Consider the following 25,233-nt stretch of genomic DNA (forward strand, 5'->3'; position numbering starts at 1 on the left):
TGATGCAGTGACAGTACATGGAGACTATATCAGAATTGACTAGCTGCTAACATTTTTTTAAATAAAAAATGTGGCCTGATGTGCTTTTACTGTGAAGCTGAATCTGCCAGTCCACAAGGATGTTGGCTTTGTGAATAGCATATGTGGAGTGTGGTTTCACCCAGACTCCAAGTAACTACCTACATGTCTGTATTACTGGGTCCAATAGTATTGAAGGGAATAGCTTCACAGGCTGCCTTGGAATTACACAGCATAGTGCAGTTGTTGAGCTACCAATTTCCTTGAAGACAGATGGGAGAGCAGCACCAAAGTGCTGCCTGACGACCAGAGTTAAAGCACTTGCACTACTCCATGTAGCTCTTGAGTGTAAAAGGCTAGATGTTTACTACCTCTCATTAGTGAAATAGATATGTTTTTGAATCTTACCTGCCCTCTTTGGGCTCCTTCTGCRAAGATCTTTGCTAGTGAAGTATCTCTTGATGTGCAGCTCTGAACCTGCAGCATAGGAGGACCTCTAACAGTAGAGCCCCTTCTGATCAGGGTTGCTGAAAAGAATACGAGGTCTTTAGTGGGTCTGTTTTTCACTTTAACATCTTTGGTTTAATAAAGGACATGAATCAGCAAAATATCTTTTCATGAAAAAAGTCAACAGAGAATTCCAAATTCAAACCCACAATGTGATCTTGAAGCTTTGTCTTTTTTTTTTCTGGATACTAAATGCATGTCTTGTGTGCACAGTAGTTTGGTTCTTTCGTGTATTCATCAACAAGCAGGTGAGCGCACAGAGGTAGAGTCACAGCTGAAAGACGTAATCAATGTTTGCACTTCAAGAAAATCGAGTGGGTTTTGAAACCCTCTCCATCTTCAAGATGAAGTATCTTTGTTTTTCTGGAAGGGATTGAAGGACAAGGTGAACTATGCCTGCCTTTTGTCTGTCTTTTTGGTCAGTCTGGAGAGATGATCATTTGTTTCTTCTGGGAGGCTGTATCTTCAAAGTTCTCTGATCTAGGATGCCAAGCAAAGGAGACCAGGCAAGTGACAGAGGCTTTTTTCTGAACAGTGAAACCTCCAAGTGACTTGATTTAATCTGGAAAGGACAAATATCTTCCAATTCTGTTAGTTCTGTGTAGAAGTGTTACTAGGAGGAAAACTGGCGGTAAACATTTTTTTAATAGGTGCAATTTCTTGCTCACTGTGGTGATAGTGGTCTTAAAACGTTAACCAGGCAGGCCTGGCCATAGTGCATTCCAGGTGAGAAGGTTTCCCCAGAACTAAAGGAAACTCCCTTCTTGGTGGCTGCTTTTGTTCCATGATCCCGATGGATGCTGTTTCGATTTGCTCGGGAAAGAAAACAGAGAACAAACTCCATGTGACAGCTGCTACTCATGTCACTTAATGCTGGAAGGCACATGGATATTAATGTAATAAACACAATATAAGGACCCGAATGGAATAGACCTGCCTTCTAGTTAAGCTCTGAGATGCCAATATTGATTTCAGTTGTGCTTTCACTAAGAAAATTATAAGGATGGCTTGATGAATCAGGCATGCAACTGCTGTAGTTGATTTTAGCATCACGCTGGTAGGTGTTTCATTTCTCATGCAGGCCGGTACTTCTGATGCTACTTTTTTTAGAGCTGACAACGGTAATTAGAGGATAAGTACAGATTTCACTTCCTTGCGGAGAGAAAACTGAAAACTCTCACCCTGCTTTTTGTTTGTTAGTTCAGAAACTGCAGGGTGGATTGTCTCCATCCTGAACATGAACATCTGCACACCCTGGAACTGTTGAATCCCATCACCGCTTTGGTGTCGTTTGCTTTCATGCTGGGAATGCTTGGGGATTAGCCTTTGGCAGAAGTTGTGGAAGCTGTTCATGTATGGTGATGTTGCTGGAGGCCCACAGGTGAAATCCAACTTGWAGAGTGTCCCCTGGGCCCCTGTCCCTGCCTTTTTCATGGGGRGGTTGGGGACACCCTTTTGGGCAGCACATATTGTCTGCGGAAGCAGTTGCATCTTCCTTCATCTGCTTATYCCTGGTGATGGGGACTATGGAAGGGAAAGACGTTCCTAATTATATGTGCAAACACATTTTTGAATATGTGTGCTTGGCCAGACTCAAGGCTGGGAAGAGCTTCTGCTAGGGCATCTACCTGGGGAAATAGGGCGCTACAACTGCTGCTGGGATCCTGTGGCCTTGTGCATGGAATTGCTGTGGAAATGCAGAGTCTGGGCTTCATTCTGCATAAAAGTCCAAAGTATAATGGCCAAAACGAATGAGGGAAGAGGAGCTTTCTAGAGCTTTCACAGCTGACAGTACCATTTCTGAAGAAATAATGGCAAAAGCACAGATTTGTTTCCATTCTCCTCCATGGAAGTGTGTGAATCCGTGTGGCACTGGTCAGGCTTTGTGTGATGGAAAAATTCAGCAGTGTTTTGTGAGAAGCAGGAGCRTTAATAATTGCATTCTGGTTAATCACCAGGGGAGGATCGTGATCGCTAGGGGCTGGGGCTCTGCAGCTTCCTCTGGAGTTAATAATTCAGTGCTGGTCTGTCAAAGGATGCTCTTCAAACAGGTCCTTCCATGAAGGTGGCACCTCTGTGAGCCCATCCATAGGAGATGGACAGAGTGGAAGATGGGCCTGCTGTTTGCCGGTCATTAACTTGTTGAGGCTTCTGGAAGATATTCGGTTAATTCTCCTGTCCCTGCGCTTACGTGGACATTATAATGCCGAGAGCTTTGTGGGAAATGACATAACAAATTCCATAGCTGAAGGAAACGCACCGAGGTGAAGGTGCGGGTTTTGGTGAACTGTGCCTGGGGTTTTGTGGCTTGCAGAGGTGAGATGATTTTGCCTGGCGTGGTGCTGAGGTGAAAAGAAAAGCTCATGTTTTTCCATAAAAGAGCTCTTTTACTATGGTTTCAGTGGCTCCCCTAACCTCCTGGGGAGGGTGATCTGAGCGGCTTGAATCCCCTTGTGAGGGGAATTGACACATGGGGCTTGCACAGAAACGAGGGGTTAGCTTTCTGAATTAAAAATTAACACATTCCCTGCATAATTACAGACTTCCAGCATGTGCTAATGCTTTACAAAAGAGGGCTTTCCAGGCAGAGCTTAATGGAGCCATTGCTGCTTCCCCCCCCCCCCGCCTTTGCATTAGCATTGACATGCTCAAAACACTGCTTGATTCTGCTGCAAAAGAGCTGCTTGCGTTGTTTTTTCTTATTTTCTGTTKTTTTTCTTTTTCTCTTTTTTTCCTCTCCAAAGTGATTATTCTTTGTAATGCCAAAGGCAGCAAGTGGTTTGAATATTCATGGCCATGTTATAATTTTGCAAATCTCCTAGCAGGTATTTAGCAATTGTTTTGGGTAAATGGACACTTGTTGYGCTTCGTTTAAACGATTACATCTCAATTAGCGCTGGCCAGGGTGATATCCACAGCCATTGTTTCAGGGGCTCTAATTAAAGTGGTTCCTGCTCTCCCCTTGTGGATAAATAGGGACCTTGAGGTAGTTGGGTGACATTCCTGTCAAATTGCTGGCTTGAGTGCAAGTTCCCTGTTCAGCCTGACAAATGACACTGTTAATGACACTGTTAATTGGGGCCGGGTGTGCGTGGCAGGGACCGACTGCGCTTGGGTCTCCAGCCTGCCCAGGACTCGTGGCCTCCAGGCTTGCAGGGTGGCTGTTTCTCCTTTTAATTTTTATTTTATTTTATTTTTTCCTCTCCCTCTGCTTGGYCATAGAAAGCAGGACACTTCAGTTGGAGCTGGCAGGGGTGTCTCCCGCTGCTCTTGTATTTGCATCCTGCCTCCTGTTTCCAGCCGAGCTCTCAAGCGCTTTGGGTCTCTCTTGAGCATGGGAATAAGCTAGCGGCTCCCAACTCGACGGAGGATGCGGCTTTTCCCTCTGTGAGCAGCAGGGTCCCAGGTCCAGTTTTAGTTTTGACTTCGYGTGGATCGCTCGTGTTCCTGTGGCGCTTAGTCCTTTCCCGCCACGTTGCTGCCACGCAGGCCGGGAGCGCGTGTTGAGCCCAGGTGAGGTATTGCTCCGTGCTCCACAAAGATAATGTGGTGAAGAGTTTCCTTTCTCTCTTCTCTGCCCTGAGACAGCTTCCCAAACCCCTTCCCAAACCCTCTGCTGCCTCTTTGTGGGTGTCCCTGGATGAGAGGAGCTGACCATGACGGCCCTTGTGAGGAAACCTGGCACKTCAGCTCGGCCAGCCCTGCGGGGACGGGCAGGGAGCTGCTGCCTCGTGGCACCCTCCAGGCCTGCTGTGAATGTGCACGATCCACAGCCCGGGATGTGCGGAGAGGGCGGATTCCCGGGAAGGAGAGTTGCCGTACGCTGCTTCAGCTCGCTGCCAGCGGTGCCGTTTTGCTGGTTAATGCTCCTTGATGGTAGCAGGGGCTACCACCAGCTGTACGAGTTCAGGAAGGAGACGATGCAAGAGCAGCGCTTGTGTGTTGGTAGGGGCTTAAGGGATTCCCTTGAATTTTAGGGGAGAGGTGGATAATGTCTTTTATTATGTGCTTGTGGTGAAGGAAAACCTCCTTCATCCCATAGATGTAACCAGGGACTTGAGAGGAGAATATTTCAGAATATTTCAGAATATTCTGAAAGAGGAGAAGAGGTTTTGGTGAGGAGAGAACGGATACCCAGAAATGGAGGTAGGGAGTGATGCTGGCATGAAGCAGAAGGGGGACAAATGCAGTCAGGAACTGAAAAGTCTCCTCATCTTCCATGGGATTTCTGGCCTCAGATTAAAATAGCCTTGGGTAAGAACAAAAAAAAAAAAAAACCCACGCTAAACCCAACGCCTCTCATGGCTGAAGGACTAAAGCTCATGGTTAGTGATTGTAATTTAAAGCCTAGCTAGAGAGAGGCAGATTATCCAAACTGCTTGGGTGTGTTTACCATAATTAAAAAGAAATAATTAAAAAAAAAATCCAAAAGCCCCAAATCCGAGCATTTGTGCAAGGCAGGAGTGGCAAAGCTTTGACTGCGATCTGTGAGGAAAGGACGGGCAGGCTATGAAGGTGAATGTGGCTGCAAGGACACGGGCAAGCATCAGCATGCAGCATAGCAGGGATGCCCAGGTTGCATTATTCCTTCAAAAATATACCCTTCCATTCCCATAATGGGCCCATTTGCATTTTTGGGTGTAGATGGTGGAAATCAGTGTTTCACTGTGAAATGCAACCAAAAGCAATGTTTTCCTTTAACGACAGAGACTTGTGGTACACAATTAAGGTTTTTGGTACAGGGTTTAGTTGGTTAGAARCGATGAAGCTTTGCTCCTTGCAGTGAAAAGCTGACAAAAATCTCCCCGARGATCATTCCTAGTCCCAGCAATGAGGCAAAGCTCAAGTTGGTTATTTTCAAAGCCCAAAAGATTCCCCCAGCCCCATGAAACTTGAACTATGAAAGGTGCCAATGGTGCCTTTAAAATAGCTAAGCGCAAGTCAGACACTACAGCCTGCAGATGCAATCCTGATAGAAGGAGTGGCTCCGAAACCAGAAAGCACAATGGGAGTTCAGACACTATTGTTTTTTTTCCTTTATGTAAAAGATCCTGCGCTGTTTTACTGGTGCCTCATTCGAGCTGATGCTCCTGCGGTGGTGCTGTAATAAAAGCAAAAGCAATAATGAGTTGTGTGGGTACTGGTGCCCCTCCATTTGAGAAGCCAAATCCCTGCATTGTGGCATGCAGGGCTCCTTCAGCTGGGCTATCGTGCCTGCTTTGAGTAGGAAACACCTTTAATTTTGGGGATGTCGCCTGCATTTTGAGAATGGAGGGAGCTGCGTTGGTGCAGCGGGTTAAATGTGTGATGTGGAGGGATGGATGGAGCCTTGGGCTCGTGTCCTCTGAAAGGCTCGTGCGTGGCTCTGCATTTGCCGTATTAGCAAACRCATTGCTTATGTCTTTGCTTCTAATTTTTTTTTTTTTTCCTTTGAGGTGGGGGTGGTCCGTTTCTCGATGTTTCTCTAGCTTTCTGCACTGTAATGATGGCACCATCACCTGACTGCTGGAGTACACTGGCCTGACTTTAATCATCGGGTGACTGGCTCTTAGCGTGGCTTCATCTCGGCTGTTTTACATCCCTGCCTGTAATTGCACGACTGCTTGCAGAGTTGTTTTGCTATTGGCGACAGCGACAGACACATGCGAGCGTTTTGTGCAACCAGATCCTCTCCGTCGGACGCTCAAAGCGTACGTGGAAAGGTGGCACTTTGCAAATAAGATATATACCTAAATATACATATTTTTATGTATGGGAAAGGGGGCAGCACTCGGCCAAGATCCTGTCTTTAAGCAGCGGATTTTTATCCCTTAAATGCAACCGTTTGCAATAAGCCTCTCTTTTATTTATAGCGTTGTTTAAGTATCGTGGGGGACAAGGGGCAGTAATACTCAGCATTTATTAAAGAAAGGTGTGTGTTTCTGTAGTGCTGATGGCTTCATTCAGCTACACGCCATCAATTAAACTGCTCAAAGCTGCAGAGAGGACCTAGGGTTAATGCAAGTAGTATCCGAACCTTTTAACCACTAAATAACCAACTCTAATAAARCACTAATGCAACCTCTGCTTAAGGAGTGCCGCCCCCAACTGCTTTGCAGGGAAATGCTGCAACTGTAGAACTCCTTGCGGGAGCTCTGTGGCTCTGAAAACRGCAGAGGCTGACGGCTGCCACCTGAAATCAGAACTGCCGTTTCTTGGAGCCTCCCGGTACGTGCTGATTGCCGCGGCGGGGCTGGGGGAAGAGCTGCRCGGCCGGCGCTGCCGCATCGCGCTGCAGCGCCAGCGCCCTGCCCCTTACCCAGACGTGGCAGCTCCAGCCGTTATTAACCGTGCAGTATGTCGGAAGTCATCAAAAATTCACATCGGAGTAATTGCGGCGGCTCGGGGAATGGGGAGGGGGCGGGGAAAGGGCTGCTAGCAGCGCCCCGCTCCCCGCCACGCCGCCCGCACCCCCTCGCCAGCGTTACATGGTACAGCCCGTTAACAATAAAATATCCTTCTGTAACCCATAAACTGTTACTCCCATCCCGCGCTGCTCGCAGGCTGCCGCTTTCCCTGGCRTTTGGATCAAGCAGCGCTGGAGAAGAGTATCCGTGGAGAGAGCTGCTTCGGCAGGCAGTGGTGCTCCGTATGGAGAGCGGCTGCTTGCTTATGTCTCGCTGGGCTCTTTGCTGCCTCAGCCCTTTGGGGACTTGCGGGGTCTTTTTTTTTTTTTTTTCTTGTTGTTGGTTTTGTTTGTCTTTTAAGATGAGAAAATGGTGAGCGTTGCCTCAGAAAGACATGGCCACGTCACTCCAGGTGCCTGGCCTTGGAGGGCGGCGGTGGCAGGTTTGTGACCCCTCGCTGCCGGGATCCACAGGTAGGAATGTTGATCCCTCCCGGTGCTGAGGAACGAGGCGCTCGCTCAGGCTGTGGGCGAGAGCTTCCAGGTGCCTCTYGGGCCACTCCTTTGTGTGCTTGCTTCCCGTTGGGAGGGCGAGGGCTGGCGGAGGACAGAGGGGCAGGCTCGGAGCACCCATCCTCGCCTGGTAAAGGCAGAGAGCTGAGGGGCAGGGCGGCTTTGCCTCCCTTCCCCTGCCTGCCCAAAGAGCCCACTTGGCTTCTAACTGCAGCAGCTGAACTTTGTGCAGGTTTTTATTCCTGCTTTATCATCCCTGCGCCCGCGAGACTGCGGGACTGGTTTGGGCTAAAAGGAAACAAATTCAGGGTGYTGTTTTTATGATCTGATTTTCATAATTTGGTGATGATCCTCTGTCCTTGCAGATGCACTCGTGATTTATTTAAAGACACCTAGGACTTTCTTTAATTTCCTCCTCAAGTGAGGATGTTGGGTGTGGGATGAAAATGAAAAGAAGGCACTTGTCTCTGAGGATATTTCCACTTTTCCAAATTAAGATGCTTAGAAAATTTGCTTTTTTAAAAATTCTTTTTCTTTGGCTAGCTTCTGAAGGTGAAACCCATCTGCTTAGTCAACTTGACTCTCCAGCCTACACCTCAGCTCTTTTTCAACTGAGCAGGCTGTGTTGTGCAGAGGGTTAAGGCAGTCMAATCCTAGCTGAGGAAAGCAGCCAGGGAATTAATATTTCTATATTTAGCACTCACTATATGTCTATATATTTTTTAATGTATTTATTTATATATGGGAAAGGGGGCAGCACTTGGCTGAAGAAGTTTCCCGTTTTAAGCGGGCTTGGAAAAGGGGTCTTGCTTCAGAATCAAGACGAGGAGGAATTGGCCAGGGAGATCAAAGGTGAGGACACGCGTGCTCAGCATGGGTGGAAGGCAGCGAGGGCCACCCCTTGATTAGCTGCGCGGTTGCTGCTGCCGCTGTGCAAATTATTTCCCTTTGTCTGAAGCGGTCAGGAGACGGAGTTCAACGGAGCACCACAGATTAAGGTAGGGATTAAGGTAGGGAAGGCATCTGAGGTGCCTGGGCTTTATCCAAGCCGCTGGTGGTCTTGTCGAGCAGGGTTTGCACAGGAGCCTTGCGAGCCGGGCGCCCCRTCGGATGGGCGTTCCTGGAGACTCCCTTAGCCAGCGTGGAGCGGCGGTGCCGGGGAAAAATGGAAACCTTTTGTCTCCGCCACATCCTGCGCGTGCCGGCGGGATGCTCCCCGAAAGTTTAAGCTGTGGTTTTTGTAATGCAATGAGGGCAAAGGGATGAAACACTGGGTGTCATGAGGCATTTACAGCAGGGGATTTTAATAGCGCTTTTCTCACCAAGCTTTGCGGTAGTTAAGCATTTCCCTCAAACTCTGATTGCAGCAGGCACATTCCAGACTGTCTTATTTTTAAAATTTTAATGGTCAGGAGTTGGTAATTTTTAACTAACTTAAGTTACGATTAATTCTGTGATCAGGGCTGTAGTAAGAAAGCACCATTTGAAAGATCACGATATGTTCAAGTTGAGGATTGTAAGGTATTGTGATATATGTGAACTTCTCCAAATTGCTCATTTTCACTCAGTAAAATATTTTTTCCAAGGGACATGCTGCTGTGCTGAAAATATCTATTAGGTGAATAAGGTAGCTGTATTTTGTTTAATTCACTGTATTTCCCTCCCCTCCAAGACGGGAGGTTCCCGATGGATTTTCCAATTGCCATTTTGGGAGACCCCCCGGTCGGAAGCACCGTGCTAGCGGAGGCTGCCCGTGCTCTGCCGGGCTGCTGGTGTCTCCCGTAACGCGGCCGCTGTCTTCCCCGTGCGGGCGGGAGCCCTGTGCCTCCGAGATGCCCTGGTGTCGCTCAGGAATCCCAGTGGATGCCAAGATCCTGGTGGGTTTTTTGCTTGTCCTTTTTTTGTGGAAGTGGCAGATGGGAGCACGGCCGCGGCTTCGCCCAGCTCGACCGCCTTGGAAACGTGGCCGAGTGGCAGGCAGCAGTAATCCGTCCCCATCCAGAAGGGCAAARAGAGGGACAATATTTTTAATACTGTCTCTCTATTATATATTTACCTCATATTTAGACTAACTCAAAGGTATTGAACTTTTTTTTTCTCCCCTATCAGAAACTGTGAACAAGGAGATATACGAATACCAATCAATATTGCACTTGACTTCTAAAGAGCATGAAAACCCCTGTTAACCAGGGAAGAGACAAGGTGGCACGTGCCTCACTGGGCACATCCACACCGGAGGAGCACACATCCCGGGAGCAGGGCTAAAATTTGGGGAAGGGGCTTGGGGAAGAGTGGGCTAGAGTTGATTTCTGACGGATCTGTTGAATCCCTCCTTCTTGATGGAAGGCCGGGAGAAACATGCCCTGCTGTACAGCTGGGAAATATCTTATTGATGGAAGGCAGTCTGCCTTTCAAATGTCAGCAGCTATAGTAAGAAATGTGTTTTTTTTTTTTACCACTAGCTTGAGTGGGTTTCTGCATCCGCCCTGCCTTGACCATGGTGCTGGATGCTTGGTCCAGGCACGGAYGTCTCAAGCGGGTCGGTACATCTGCTTCATACCTCGTCTTGAAAAACCGTTCCTTTTTTAGTAAAAGGGTTTTTGTGGTGCTTGGGAGAGGGCTGCGTTCGATTTTTTTTCACCGTGGGGCGACAGTTCCGCTCTCGATGGCGTGTGCGGGCGGGGGCGCTGGTGTAAGGGCAGAGCTAAGATGGCAGCGGAAGAAGAGAGAAAATGGCGTCATGGGTGACACGGGGGTGGCGGCTYGGCTCGAGGGGCTCCTCGGTGCATCGGCAGCAGGAAAGCCTCCCGGGCAGCGGGATTCTCCTGACGGTTCCATCCTCACTGTGCGAGGAAGCTTTTAAATGATAGGAATCTGCCTTTATCTTCTCGGTATTGCCTTGGAAAGCAAGGCAGCGGGCAGCGGCAATAATAGCTCCTTCAGCGGGTGATGCGGCGTTGTCTTTCTCTTTCCATACTGCAGATGCCTTTTTTCTTTTTTCTTTTTTTTTATCTAAGATTGCCCTGTGCATTCAGCCCCTTAGGAATTACCTTGTAATCCAGGGTATTGCAAATAATGTTCAGAGAGGAGCTCAAGTTCGGAGTTTTGCTGRGATTGTGGATTTCTGCACTTTGTAGGGTTGCAGCAAAGCGTCGCTATTTCTGTGCTTGTAACTTATTTTATTCTCTAACCGGGATGCAAATGCAGGCATGTTTATAGCAGGAAGGAGAGACTACAGCCCCTCCAGTCCACCCAACCTCCGTGCAACAGGTTGGATGGAGCGAGGCTGCCCCTGTGTTTCTTGGCTGCTGTAAAGGTTTGGTTTCTTTGCTTTTATTAAAGCAGACRGGGATATAGTTGCCCACAGTGTTATCCAGGAGCTCTGTCTCTTTCTGGCAGCCCTTGTTTGTGCATCACATCAGCAACTGCTGTGCAAAACGGCCTGTGCTTGGGAGCTCAGGAGTTCTTCATGGGGAAGAACTTGGTTGTGAAATGTTACAGCTTTCATTGTTGTTATTTTTTGAGTTTTTTGTTTTTTTAAACTTTTTTTTAAATGCTTTTAAGTATTTGGCACTGTGAAAGATTTCCATCAAAGTCATTGCTAACAAAGATTTGCATACACAAAGTGCAGTTCAGGCACAGGTAGCACAAAGGGGAAAATGAATTAGACTAATATGTGTGATGGAAATGGTTTTATTGTTTGCTATTTTTCCCTGTGGTAAAATTGAAAAAAGACAACAAAATTATAAAATTATTATAATTAAATACACTTTAGAAGTARTATAGCACACACTGTGATGATGGACATGTCAGGTGCTCTTTGGCATCTACATAGTTACCAGTGCAGATTTCCCTGATATATTTTGTAAAATAGTTTTTGAAAAGTGCAACATGTATTGGAACACTGCAGTGAATTTCTCTGTTAAGGTAGGAGTTAAACCATTTGTAAGTACAATTTTAAGTAACATATTGAAATCCTGTGGAGCATGAAAGCCTGAACTTGCGGAACATACGTTGAATTGGAGAGAAAAATAAATAAAAAATCAGGCAGAGAGTCACACTTAGTGCGAGCACTGACCTTATAGCAGAGTGAATCACTTCTTCCTTCAAGGTTAATGTGAACCTGTAATTCATCCCTTGAAGAGCGTGCGCCTATCTAAGGCGCATGTTGCCCGTCGTCGTTTGCCAGGTTCACATGATCCCAGCAAGAGCTGAAGAGCGTCTGCCCCTGCCTCAGCTGCGAGCTGAGCTCTGACTTCACAAGGAACGTCTTTTTCCTCACTTTGAGAGCTTTTTCTGTTGTGGCTAGAAGGAATAATGATATTTATGCAACACAACAAAATCCGGTGTTCCTGGATGAAGCGTGAAGATTGCACGAGTGTCACAGCACAGCCAATACAAAACAGCAATGTGGAACGAGCACGGGGCTTTCCAGGGCCAGCACGAAGCTGTGGCAGAGCACAATTTGCTCTGGATTTCCTTTGCTTTCAAGGCTGTGTTTAAACTGCATCAGTGACAGAGCAGAGAGGTCCCGTTCCCAACCTGACAACTTGTTTCAGGGCAGGGGGCTGCTGCTTTGCAGCTCCCAGCGTGTGTGCAGGGGGCTCTGATTCCTGGTGAGAACTTTCTTCTTGGCCCACAGACCGGTCAGATTCAGAGCTAGCAAGCAAGTACCAATGCTAGTCTCACTAAAAGCAATAATAGGGCTAGAAAGCTTTTTACGTAATTTTTTACATACACAGTGTACTCTCATACTGCAGTGGTGCCTTTTTAGTAGTTTTGCTGAATCTTTTCTATTATTTTCTTTTTCCTAATTTCTATTAGTGCTTTTTTTCTTTTAATCTTTAAATAAGCCAGCTGCTTCATTTGGGGATTCTGTTCCAAGCCATTACTGAATACTTTTTTAATTTACCATATCATCGTGATCCCTGATGGTTTTTTTTTTTTTTGAAGACTTCACTGGATCTATTGGAGATCCAGCACTCGGAGATAATTTTAACCAAACAGCAATTGACTTGAAATGCTCCCAGAACATTCATTTACTTTTCTGTTTTTTTCTCCTGCCAATGAAAAAGTGTGAGCGTTGCTGCCAACTGCTTGGCAACGTTTGCCTTCTCTTGACAGCTTGAATACTAAGATCAGGTATTAAAAGTATGGCCTGGGTGATGGAGGTAATTTTCTGTTGGCTGGGAGAGTTTACTAACCTCATTTGCTGCAGTAAGTGAAGGTAGCTTTTAGTCTCCTGTACAAAAGAGATGATCCAAGCTCCAGGAGGGAGGAGAAGGACAGGAGAGGAACTGGAGCTGCTCAGAGGAACGTGGTGAGGGCCACAGGTGGATGAAAACCTTGGGACTAGCTGAGCAGGGAGACCCGCGGGTGGAGTGTGGGTGCATCAGCAGTGTCTCCCCACAGAGGCTCCCTGCACCCAYGTCCTTGCATGCCAGACCTCTTATAGTGCAGAGCCAAATTTTGCCGCAGGCACTGGAGACAGCGTTGAGGAGAGGAGCAAAACCTGGCGTGGTTTAAGGTGTGTACTGAGCACATAATGCAAACACTTAAAGCTGTGACATGGCCTGTTTTTTAGTTGTTTTTTTTTCTTTGCCAAAATTTTCTAATTTCCAGTGTGAATCTTTCATGCTGCTTATTTTGGAGATGTCTGCTTTTCCCTAAAGTACATTTGTGTGCATTTACATCTCGGCATGGTATTGAAGTGCTGGGTGCCCGAAGCAGAGAGCACCGCTAGGTGGCAATGCCCCAAGCCCAAGGAAAAGCACCCTCCTAGCGGCTGCTCGGCCTCCCCTTTGAGGGGGAACATTTTACCTCCTAATTACCCCCTAATTAATGTGCTGCCTCATCTGATCCCTTCAGTGGGCCTCTGAACTCTCCAGGAGCTGGGCTGTTTCATTAAGACAGATACTTAGCCTGGATTTATTGGCTTCCAGTGAAGTTAAGTGCATCTTCACCTTGCTGATTGCCACCCCTGCCATGTACTTTGTTTTTAGGCAGGTATCCAAGCTGTCTCTGCTTCCTTTTGGTCACTCTTCCCAAGGTATTACAGCAAACAGCAAAGTTTCACCCAGTTTATAGCAAGATTTTCGTGTGTGTCTTCATCCTCCTCTTTCTTGTTGGGAGCCACGGTGCAACTCGTCCCTGTCTTGAGGTGACCAGCACAGCCCTTGCCTTTGACCACTGCTCCAGCAACCGGTCCCCAGGCGCGTGCGAGGATCTTCATTTAGCTTCCCCCTTCGAGGCTGGGCTTTTCTCTGTGGGCCTTGCCTAAAAAGAAAGTGGGACACACGGCAGATGCTGCAGTGAAGACTAGGCTGGGTGGCAGAAGACACTCCTCATTCCCACGTGTATTTATTTCTAGGACTGTTTCGGAGAGGGACGGCGTCGCGTGCTGGTCTCGGACGGCACCGCTGTCTCCACTGTGCAGAAGGGGGTCACGTTACTATTTCCAGCTGAGATACACGGAGATAAAAGGGAATAGAAGCAGGATATTTTACTAGGCTTTAATGCATGTTAAAACAGGATTAACGTACTTTTGTTTCCACCTTGTACTTCGTGGGCATCTTACTGTGCCTCTGGTGGAATAAAGTGACCTCTAAACCTTGCAAGATTGGACTGGGGAGAGCTGCTAGCAGCTGAAAGAGCCAAGTAGGATGATATGTGTGTGATGTTTCAGGTGCATGTTGCAGCATGGCTGATGGTTTTTTGACTGAAGCTCTGTTTCTCCTGTTTTGCAGGGATTCCTGAAGAATGAAAAAGATAATGCATTACTTTCAGCCATTGAAGAGTCCAGGAAGCGGGTAAGTGGGAAGCAAATGTCTGGAAAACAAGGGCATGGGGAGAAAAAAATCTGGATTTTTGTAAATCAGATGTTTATTAAACTGATGGGATTTAAAAGGACTGTATCTTTCACAAAACGCAGGATATTTAGAAGTCAGGAAATAAGTGCTTATACCTTGCAGAAGGAATGATTTGGTCAAATGTATTTCAGCAGCAATGTTCAGGAGGCTCATAATGTTAGGTCTGAGTTTGTGCAGAGCAGCTGTTGTCTCTTAGGCACAGTGTGCTCTCTCCAACCCCTCTGCGTGGGTGCTTTTTCTAGAAATCGTCATGTATGGAGTGTATTTCTTATTTTACTCCCATTTAATCCCACTTACACTCCCTTGTGTAATGACTGCGTTTGGTGATGATGCTYGGTGAATTTGTAGCTGTATCTCCAGGCTACAGGGTCTGCAGTGTTTTACTTTGTCCTGCATAGGACAACATTCAGGTCCTTGCAACAGCAGTATTGTGATATTTAACTCTTTTGTCTGTAGAAGAGCTGGGAAAATCATATTGCATCTCCCTGTCCAAGGCAAAATATCTTGTATAGGCAAACCAGTCTTGAAAGCAGTGCAAAAGAATGTAAGAGTAAGAAAGAATGTAAAGAAGGGTTGTTGAGCTCAGATTTCTGTCCTCAAGGGAGACTGATGCCTGTGGAGTTGATGAGGGCAAAGAAAGCAGGTATAGAATGAGGCTTCCTTAGTGGGGCTCTTGTTTCTTTATCCTCCACCCCACAGCAAGTTGGAGTTTTGAGCATTTCTTGAGCTAGAAGTTGTCACCAAAAACACAAAGACATTTGGGAACAGGATCAGGTTATTTTTTTGTAGCTGTCACGTTCTGGGGCCAGTRAGCCCAGCAACTGAAATTATGCAAAGTGCTTCCAAAGGCTGTTTGCCTTAGACCCACTGTCTGCAGATGTTTCCGCCTGTTTTCTGCTGCTTATATTATGATAAAGTTTCTGTACATGTACTTGGGACATCACCTCAGGGTTAAAACTGAGTCTGCGCTGCTTTCGAGTGATCAGAAATGGATCTTAACCATTATTAAATGATTTTAGTTCTGTATAATTCACTGCAATTATTGAAGAAATGTATTGAAATGAATATAGTGAAGATAAGAAGACATCATGTGCTCTTTGGTGACCAGCGGTGAAATTAAAGGAGGACAACTGAGAGGTGTGCAGAAGGCAAAGAGCTCTTATTCTCCTAAATTGCTATCCTAGCCCTGTGCTTTCTGCAGCAGAGTCTCTCTTTGCTGTCATACAGGAGAACCAGAGCAGCYGGTGCCTTTAGGTCTGTATTCAGGTGCAGTCCAGCTGATGGTTGGTGGTTGCACCTTGTGGGTTGTATCTGAACGTTCCTCAACTCCTTGTTGCTCCCCCACAGACTTTCGCTATGGCTGAGGAATATCACCGGGAATCGATGCTGGTTGAATGGGAGCAGGTGAAACAGCGGATTCTTCACACGCTGCTCGCGTCAGGGGAAGATGCCCTCGATTTTACCCAGGAAAATGAGGTAACTCTGGAGCTTTCTGGCTCTGCCTGGTCAGGCACMGCCTGTGCCCAGCTGGCATCCAGCTCTGCTGGTAGCACAACTGGATTATTGTGCAGAGGGCACTGCATGAAAAAGCAGTATCGGATCTCCAGTTAATTCCAAAGTGGCTGTGATGAGTGGAATGCTTTGTCTGGCAAAACTTCAGACCTTCAGCCTTCTCAGGGTTCTTGGCAAAGCCAAATGAACATTTAACGAGTATGTTTTTGTTACCTTGATTCTCTCTGAGGGTACGTTTTCGTGCAAGTTCAAGTTTTGTGCCTCTAAGACCTCTTGTGTTGAGCAATTGAAAGTTAAAATAACCAGCAGTGACCAAAGATGGTGAAAAGGCGTTGACTAGTAACCTGTAAAAAGCAAAAGGGATATTTTAACTTAGTGTTACAGCTTACTCTCTTAAAGAAAATGTTCCCATTAATTGTGGGAGTATCACCCCCCTAACCTAGGGGCTTTGGATATCAGCTGGATTTCCCTGAGCACAAAGTTGTATCCCAGCCAGTCACCCCAATGTTCCAGGCAAATCCATAACCTTGAGAGGACAGGATAGGAGACTGGGCAAGCRTGGCCTGAACACAGACCCTTTTTCTTTTTTTCTTAATATATGTTTAAGATCTTGTTCACTGGAGCAGCGTACAGAGCTGCAAACTGCATTTAAGAAAAAGCCCTTGGTGTTATTGGGCTATAGTCTGTATAGGGATTTGGAAATAATTAAAGTTGTTAATGAAATGTCCCTTTSTGATTGCTGTTCTTTTAAATATAGGTTAATCTCAGTTAGCACACATCTTTTTATAGAATCTATCATCTTCAGAAAGTATTTTAYTGATGCTTTGACTTCTCCGCAGGCTGTCCAGCTTTCCAATATTAGAAATGCTAAATAAGGCAGGGTGAATTCATTTAAAACTAAAAGCAGCAATCCCATTATCTTGGGATATGAGTCTGAAGACAGCTGCAGTGATAGCTTTTAACATCTTCAATTTGAGAGTTACTGGTTTGGGGCTTTCCTTTTAAAGCACAGATATGGGCTGCTAGGAGAAGCAGAATCTGCTCTGAAACAGCAAAACCTTTTTTCCTGATGTTGCAGGACCAAAACAGTTGCTGGCCCCAGTGCAAAGCACTTGAGATGCCAAGCATCAAATCAGTGCAAGGGRGGAAAAAGAAAATCCATTGACTAGTTTTCATGAATGAGTTTAATGCCTGGTTATACACTATCGCTTGGCAATAGTCCACTCCCTTTCAAAGTGCCTCTCCTACCATGTGTCATTTCAAGAGCATTTAAAACCCTTGATACATCCCAGCCTCCAGCAGCCAAAGGTCTGAGSGGTTTGAAGTGCATCTCCCCTGTTAAAAGCCTGTTATCCAACCTCCCTGCAGCAGGTTGGTCTTCTAAAGCCTTTGTTCTAGTCAAATAAGTTTTTTTTGTGCGTGCTACAGACAGACACAGCTTGCAGCATATCCTGGAGGGCAYATCCCTCTGGAGATGGAGGATCAAGTGCAAAGGCACCGGTCCAAGCACGGCGGGGGCCGCGCTGCCTGYGAGCCAGTTCTCAGCCCTTGGGCGAAGCTCATTTGGGCAGCACGACACCCCAGCACATCCTTCAGGGAGAGGAGCCCAATTAACCTGTGGAGCTTGAAATTAGCGCAGGACTTACCCTGCCAGCCTGGCCCTCCTCTGCTAAGGAAAAAAATCAGAATGAATAGAAAGGTGCTTCTTGAAGAAACAGAGGAAACCTAGGTTTTGTCTTTGAGATAATAAATACCTCCTTCTTGAGGCGTTAGTTCTGTGGCATGTTCCCCATGGGTCTCGGGCAGGTCTTTTGGCTGTTTCTTTCATGTTTTTCTCTCTCTGCTTCCGCTTTTCCCTTCCTGCTCTCATGCAACCTACTTGGCGTGGCAGCCGCAGTCGCTCACCGTTTTACCCGTCCTGTGCATGCCCTGAAGCGCCACATGCTGCAAGGTACTTCTCCTGCCGCCCTGGCACGCGCTGCCACGCTGCCCTTCCAGCGCCGGCTCTGCGCTGGCCGCGGCGTTGGCAGCGCTGACGAGATGCCAGGAAGACGCCCGAGCGCTTGCTGCTGATGCATCCTGCTGCTGCGCCCGCAGCTCTGCGCCCTCGGCTGAGTGCCCCTAAAGGCTCCTCTGAAAAGCAGCAGCTTCGGGCAAAACCAATTGAAGATACAAACCGCTTTCGGGTGGTGTTCAGAGTAAATATTGCAGCTCTGGTGAGTCGTTAGGAATAGATGGAATTTCGGGGCAGGGAGAAGCAAATGTGGTTCATGAAAAGCAGCACAAAYCATTTAAGCAAAGGCTGCCCACAGAAGGATACTCTGTGTGCACGTAAATGTTAATGCTTTGTGCTCTACCTGCTTTCCCTTTTTTTGATTTTGCTGCTTCAGTTGCTCAGGTGTGTGACCTGATACATGTGTGACTTGGACAAGATGCATCAGGCTGCTGTTTTCATCACACTTTTYGCAATTACTTCTTCCCTGCTTTAAGTTCTAATTTGCTACCAAGGGATGTCCTCTGACTTCCCCTACTCTTTAACCACAAAGATGCTGCTTTAAAAGATTTAAAAAAGGTTTTAAATGGTTTAAAAACCCTTTTAAAGCTTCATTCTACGCAAGCACTGCCTGCCCAAGCAGCCCATCTTGCAACACGAGGTGAGAAGGGGAGAGGCACCTTCCCTGCTGACTCACTGGTTTTGTTCTGACATCTGCTTTTAGCTCCGTCCTGAGACGGTTCAACGCATTTGGGTCTTGAAAAATTCAAAAGCCAGAATGCAAGCATGAGATGGGGAGAAATAGGAAATAAAATTGTTCCCATGGATCTTGAGGTAGGAAATAAGAGCAGAGGAAAAGCAAGAAAAATATTTCTGGAGTTTGTGGTGATTTTTATTTTTTTCTCTCTCCCCTCTTGGAGCACTACAGTGGTCAGCAGCACTGAATCATTTTCTTCCTACATAGCAGTTCTCAGCTGCACCAAATTAATAAAAGCAATCCTCAAAGCATCGTGCTTAGRGTAGAATTAAAACTGGAGAAGGGGGAAAAACTCCAGAAGCCCTGAGCAGGTGCCTGTTGTAGGCTTGCATTGTTGAGGATACATGATCTGCAACTTCTAACCCATTGCTCCCTCTGCCTTTACTGGACCAGCAGCCACGTGCATGTTCTTTGGCCCTGCAGAAGAAGCAAGAAGACTGGAATAAAGCCCAGTCCTTACAGCGCTGCTGTTTGGGCACTGTTTGAAAAGTGACACTGAGCCACAATGTCCCCTTCTCTTGCTCTAGAAGATGAAACCTTATCAGTAATTAATGACCCTGTCCATAACATAGCGTTGCTTTAAATAGCTCCACAATCCATCTAGTGCAGCGTAAGGGGAAGGCTGCAAAGTGCTGTGTCTGCCACGGCAGCTGTTTCCTGGGAAACCTGCTTTAACAGCTCCTTTGTTCTTCCGAACAAAGAATTTGTCGGGGTTTTTAGGTGGGTTTTAAGGAATTTGTGTCAGATGATTTGGCCCTGAGAGGAAAATGCAAGTGGTTTCAGCTATCGGTGTCCATTAGGAGCGTGACAGTGAGGGATMCATTCAGCATAAATTTATAAATCTTATCTGCAAAAAAAACAGTTTTTTTTTTGTAAGGTATTTTCTTTATACTACCTAAGATTTAAATGCATCTGTCTAATTTTATTGTCGGGTTGGCATCATTTAGATTGCACTATTACTGAGAAATGAATGCCTTGATATATTCCAGAAGTTTCTTTGCTGATTTAGCTGGAAAAGATGGGCCAACTTCATCTTTGTTAACTTCATTTATCTGTCATTTTATCAGGGACATAACTGGATATTCTTTTTTTCTGTAGTCAGCTGTATGCTATGCAAAAAGCATGAATTCTCTCCGATTGTATATGTTTTTAAATTTAAACATTGCTTAAAATTTTCCAATTCAGAACACCTGGGCTTGGACAAATACAGCCCCTGTATGTTCAGGGATGCAACGGAGCTACCACACAGCACCAGATAGAAATGAAAATTGAAGCAAATTGTCAGGGCTTCCCGAATGCTTTAGGGCACAGGTAGAGGAGCATTGTGCCTGCAGCTTCCTTGATTTGCAGTATTTTAGTTCCAGACTGGTGGGATGCAGCCCGTTCAGCAGAGGCATCTCCAACAGTGCAGCGCTAGGCAGGACACCCATCCCTTTCTTATGTCTTCTCTCCAGAGCGGTACAAGCAGGTTATTTAGGAACGTGGGTCCTGCAACGCTGGCAAAGATGAATTTTGAAGTGGATTAAGCAAAAGGAGAAATTGCAGTTTTCTATTTGGGTTGGGTGTTTGCAAGGCAGCAAGTCAGTCACGTTCGGTTGAGCTCTTCCAGCAAAGGAGGTATAACAGGTCCTTAAGCGGTGCTTGAAGTTGATCTGGTTTTGTGTTAAACTACTAGAACTCTGGATAAATGGAGGGAGGGAAAATAAAACTATTTGGCAGGATTGCTGGGGTGCAGTGTAATAGCTAATGAGGATGTGCAGCTAGCCATAACTGGCCGTAGTGGCCAAAAAGCTTGATTTTAAAACTTGGCAAATGTACCTGCCTCCTCTCAGAATAAGTTATTGATTCCCAATTAAGGGAATATAGATGAACCTGAGTTATATGGTGGTAAATCGAGGCCTGCTCTCAGTGTTTCATTACAGCTGGTTTTCCAGTATTTAGCTTATGTGCTTTACATCTTTTCTCCAGGGTTTCTTCTCTCCTTCTCCTCGTCTTCTCTTCTCTTTCTCAAGAGGTTTCTCCTCTTGCTTTCCTAGAAGCTTGGCTGTTCTTCTTCCCCTGTCCCAGCACTGTCAGGATGCTTAATAGCAGATATTATGCTCCCGTGCTATGCTTGTCTTTTATCTTCTGACCATCCTGGCTATAGCACAGCTAGGGAAGCAGGTGATATTAAAGGCCTGCTTACCTCAAAGGGATCAGTCTTTAAAATAGTGTCCTTTTTTAAAAAAACAAAACATACCAACAGCAAAATCAAAGTTGAGCCTTGTAATGCTGTTGCAAAAACAAAGAGTTACATTTTGGAAGCTGGAAAAAACCCGGTGAGTCCTACATATACTTAGTTGGGGGTGATTTTTTTCCCCAGCGTGGTGGACATCCATGCAGAGTGGAGGCTCTGCTGCAGACATACCTGTGATTTTGGGCATTTACAAGAATGACCTTATACAACCTTAGAGAATTATGATGATATTTTTATTTCAGTTTATTTCAGTTTTCCCTCAAGAGTGCAGACTTTCCCCACAATGACTCTACAAGCAATGAAAATGCCTCAAGCCTTGCCTAGGCAATGTGGGYGACAAGGTGATTTATCCATTGCCAGCTTCCTTCCTCCCCCTGCAGCAGACGGGCCAAGGGGCATTTCTGGCAAGGAATAATCAAATGTTACAGGTCCTTTTTGAGGGTCTGAACACCCGTCACCGGAACCAACGTCTACATCAGCTGTGCCCACTGAGCTGCCCTTGCTGCACTGGAGGATCAGTGCAGAAGAACAGGCACCTTTCAGGAAGGAAAAGCAAACCCCTGCTCTAAGATGCTTTTTAGAGCAGCTGGTGTCCTCAATCTAGAGAGTTGGTGGTTGGTTTGTGTGCTGAGTAGGGAGAATTTCTGTCTTTTTATACATAAACTTGATATTGGGTTTAAGTTGTCTTAGGAGGCTTATAGGATATTGCAATGAAACTGCACATTTCCCTCCATGAAGAGCTCAGGAACCTGGTAAAYTGTGTCAGGCATTTGAGCTCGGGCAATAGATGCCCTAACAAAAAAGCMTTGCAGTAGTTTGATAGCTTTCATATAGCAATCAGTCAGAAAATTAAACCTGAATATGAAGACTGAAGAGGGGAGAGGAGAAGAAACCAAAAATAACAACAAAAAACCCACCTGAACCTTCAATAATCCTTATGTTTCTCCTTAAACAGCCTAGCTATGCTGGGGAGGTGGGCCCTCCAGGTCGCAGCTCTCTGGACAACGTGGAGATGGCATACGCTCGGCAGGTGGGTACGCTGGGAAGAGATGCAAAAACACAGGTAATAACATTTTCTGCAGAGACAGGTAAGTGCACAGAGCACCATGGCAGGTTAGGCATGAAAGCGTTTGTCTGGGATTAAACTGCAACTGAAAAATATAAGAAATTTAGACTGACTTTCTAGGAAATTTGTTTGTCTATCTGCCGCCCAGTTGCATCGGAGGAGATTCTGAACGCTGCTTGTGATTATGGAAATAATTTRTGCTTTTTTAGTAAGCTTCAGTATTTTTTTTTTTTTGCTTTAAAAATATAGGACTTCTGTCAAAGTGTGAAATTATGTAAATGAAGACTTTAAATTCCATTTGTTCTTACAAAAAGAGATACTGAAGTCTTAATCCTGATGTTTGTCAAACTATATGGCATTTTAGTGGGATCACTTACGTAGAGCTCTAGCACATCAGTTCTGCATTAATATGTCTGGCAGCATTAGAAAGTCCCTGAAATTTTGCAGGGAAAACCAATAAATCTTTACATAACCAATTTGTTGCTTTTGTTATTGCAGAAGTTCTGTTTACCAGCACTGTTGTAAGCAGAATGAGCGATAAGAACTTGAGTTTTTCAAAATGGACTATTTAAAACAGTGCAGACAAAGCGTTGCCCAATTCTCCCACAATTAGGCTTATTTTGTGCCTTGGCTCAGCCTTTGCTCAGCCAGGTAGCAGCTTGTATGTGTGCGTCGCTGTGCCCATGATGAGCAATGCAGCCATGTGGGAAGTGAATGATGGAGCTCGTTAGGGTATCATAGTAGTTAGGGCAGCCCTGAAGATGAGCTGGGCCACGCTGCTCCAGTTGATCATTGGCTTTAGTTATTCTGAAATAATGACTTGCTCTTCATGTGTCGGGCAGACGCTTTCCCAGGAACACTCTAAAGTCCATGGATGGGATTTCACTAATGCTGGATTCCTGATGGATTCCCCAACTGGGATTAAAGTGAAGCAGTTTGTGTGAGAAGGAAGGACTTAGGGTGCTCTGGCACCTCCTCTCCAGCACCACGAATGATTACTTTTGGAGGGAGCTGGAAGGTCTTCTGGCTGGGAGTAGAATAAACAATAATAGAATTAGAAGTCAAGTAAGACCAAGTTTTCAAACAGAACCAAGGTGGAGTCGTGCTTTTAGAGGGGGTTTTGGAGGGCCAAGTGCTCATGTTCTCTTCTCCTGTGCTAGGCTTACAAAAACAGCACGAGTTTCACTTGTTCAACTACCATTGAGTTGTTTGGTCTCATCTGGTTCTTTTTCCTCCAGCACTTAGGTGTATTTCTGTCCTCCTTCAGGCAGGCCTGGGGCTTTGGGGTGCCATGGACCTACCATTGGTGCTGTTCTTCATTCCTCTCTTCCATCCRGATCAGGAACAGCTGCTGTGGGAGGGAAGCAGAAGGGATTTGTTGGGGATAGTCCATTTTTGAAGCCAGGTTCAGGTTTTGCTGCCATGGCTGGGGAGGAGGAAGGGGAGAAATATATTTCTCTAAACTTGCTTTTGATGCATTTCAGATTTATATTTATAATGAGAAGATAGTGAACGGACATCTGCAGCCTAACCTGGTGGACCTTTGCGCTGCTGTTGCAGAACTGGATGATAAGGTACTGCCAATAAGTTAACCTAAGGAAATGTATTTAATCTGTTTTCAGCTGTGATTAAGTTTGCTGACATTGGTGGAAAAATACTAATATTGCCAAAAATAAAAATATTGCATAGCTCCACGCAAAACACAGTCAATAGTACTGCAATCTTGTTGAATACAGTGTACGACCACTGTGATTGGCACATTTTGGTGAAATATTTTTGCCAAAACGAAGAAGAAAACCCGGTTTCATAGCAGTGGCACGTCACAAACAGGGAGCTGTTAGGGGAAGACATGGCTTTTCCCTTGAAACAAATTTTTGTCGTGTTTTATGTTTTCAAAATTTATCTCCTAATATACTTGTGTGCTATTTTCTGTGGCCAGTTTCAATATTTTCTGCTACTTGGGAGCACTTGATACAACACCTGCCCTTGCTTAAGCTAACTTTCCAGTTCTTTCTCCTTGGTTTTTGTCATTTGAGCAAAGATACTGTTGGTCTTTAGACACTGCTATAGTTTCTTCTTTATGAATGTGCAGGGCTGCATGTTTTTTAAACTTTTTCTTTCRCTGAGTCTTTGTCCAAGTGAAGCAAATGACAGCATTTACTCAGTGGAGTATRCAGACAATGGGGAAGGATGTGCAGCATCCAATACCCAGCCTAGTTTTGGAAAGTACTGCCAATCCTGCATGACAGTTGCAGGTGTAAAATCTTCTTAGCCACCTTCTCTTTATATAAGAATGCAGAAAATCCTGGGGACTCTGAATCTTGCCTTTCTGGTTGCTCTCTATGTCTCCACTGCAAATCTAAACAGAGCAAAATTGTTCCCGGGCTTCTGTGCTTTTTGTTTTTCAAGCATATAAACACTGCGTAGCTGAAGACAGCTCCTTGCTCATCTCTGTACTAACTGTTGCTACATGCAATGATTCATTTATAGAACATCTCAGAGATGTGGGCCATGGTGAAGCAGATGACTGATGTTACCCTGGTTCCTGCTAGTGATGTTCTAAAAGTCCGGACCAACATGGAAGTGCGTATGGAGTTCGTGAGGCAGGCCCTGCACTACCTGGAGCAAAGGTAAGGACAATACTGCAGATGGTTTGATGGTTCCTTGTTAACAAGCCAGAATGACTTGGATGTAATACAGACAAACATGTCACTAAGCTACRTAGTGCTGCTTTCAGGCTTGATTAGGCTGTTCTGTGGAACTTAGAGCACTCCCTTGGAGTACAGAACTGCTCTAAGCTGTGCTAAAGACCTTGAATCCACTCGGGAGTCTTTAGAAGACACAAAGACCTTTTATGCTTCCTTCCATGTTGCCCTCGATGATTTTKTATCTGTCATGGTGATAAGCAAATATTTTGCTTTTGGAAACACATTTATATCCCCTCCACAAAAAAAAAAAAGATAAAAAATCTCCTTATTCTGTGCTGCTTTTCTCCTGCTGATCACCTGGAGCTGGTGCAGGGTGGAAGTGAGGATAGCACTGCAGAAATGTGGTGCAGTGGCTCAGTTTGATTGTGCAATTTCAACACTGAAAGGGGCCTGTAAAATTTCAGGGAGGCGGAATCGAAACGTCTACCAATCATTTCCAGACTCTGGAAAGAGCAACCTACTTTCTGACTCAGCAAATATCGCAGGGACCTAAGCTCCTTGACAGGAGAGCTTTGCACAGTTGCAGGCTGTGCTTTGCACAGTAAGCAGGTTTTGCTTACAGAATGGCTATGGGGAGAAAACCCAGAGCTGAATCCTCTGGATGGCAGTGTCAGCTACTCACTGCATGTGTGCTCAGGCACCTGGCTATCACAGTGTCCCTTGTGTAAG

The 25,233-nt window shown here is 45.7% G+C and overlaps 1 protein-coding gene across 3 annotated transcripts in view; it reads left to right on the forward strand.

Annotated features, from left to right (window-relative positions):
- Positions 1-25,233, forward strand: part of NUP93 (nucleoporin 93) — a 64,381-nt gene that overhangs the window by 24,786 nt on the left and 14,362 nt on the right. For all 3 annotated transcript variants that reach the window (XM_026034390.1, XM_026034392.1, XM_026034391.1), the window contains exons 4-8: positions 14,170-14,232; positions 15,640-15,768; positions 21,746-21,820; positions 23,341-23,430; positions 24,347-24,486. In XM_026034390.1, the coding sequence (XP_025890175.1) occupies positions 14,170-14,232; positions 15,640-15,768; positions 21,746-21,820; positions 23,341-23,430; positions 24,347-24,486 (497 nt within the window). The remainder of the gene's footprint in view (positions 1-14,169; positions 14,233-15,639; positions 15,769-21,745; positions 21,821-23,340; positions 23,431-24,346; positions 24,487-25,233) is intronic.

The sequence above is a fragment of the Nothoprocta perdicaria genome, unplaced genomic scaffold (genome assembly GCF_003342845.1).
Source record: "Nothoprocta perdicaria isolate Ctin4 unplaced genomic scaffold, notPer1 scaffold_143, whole genome shotgun sequence".
Classification (NCBI taxonomy): domain Eukaryota; kingdom Metazoa; phylum Chordata; class Aves; order Tinamiformes; family Tinamidae; genus Nothoprocta; species Nothoprocta perdicaria.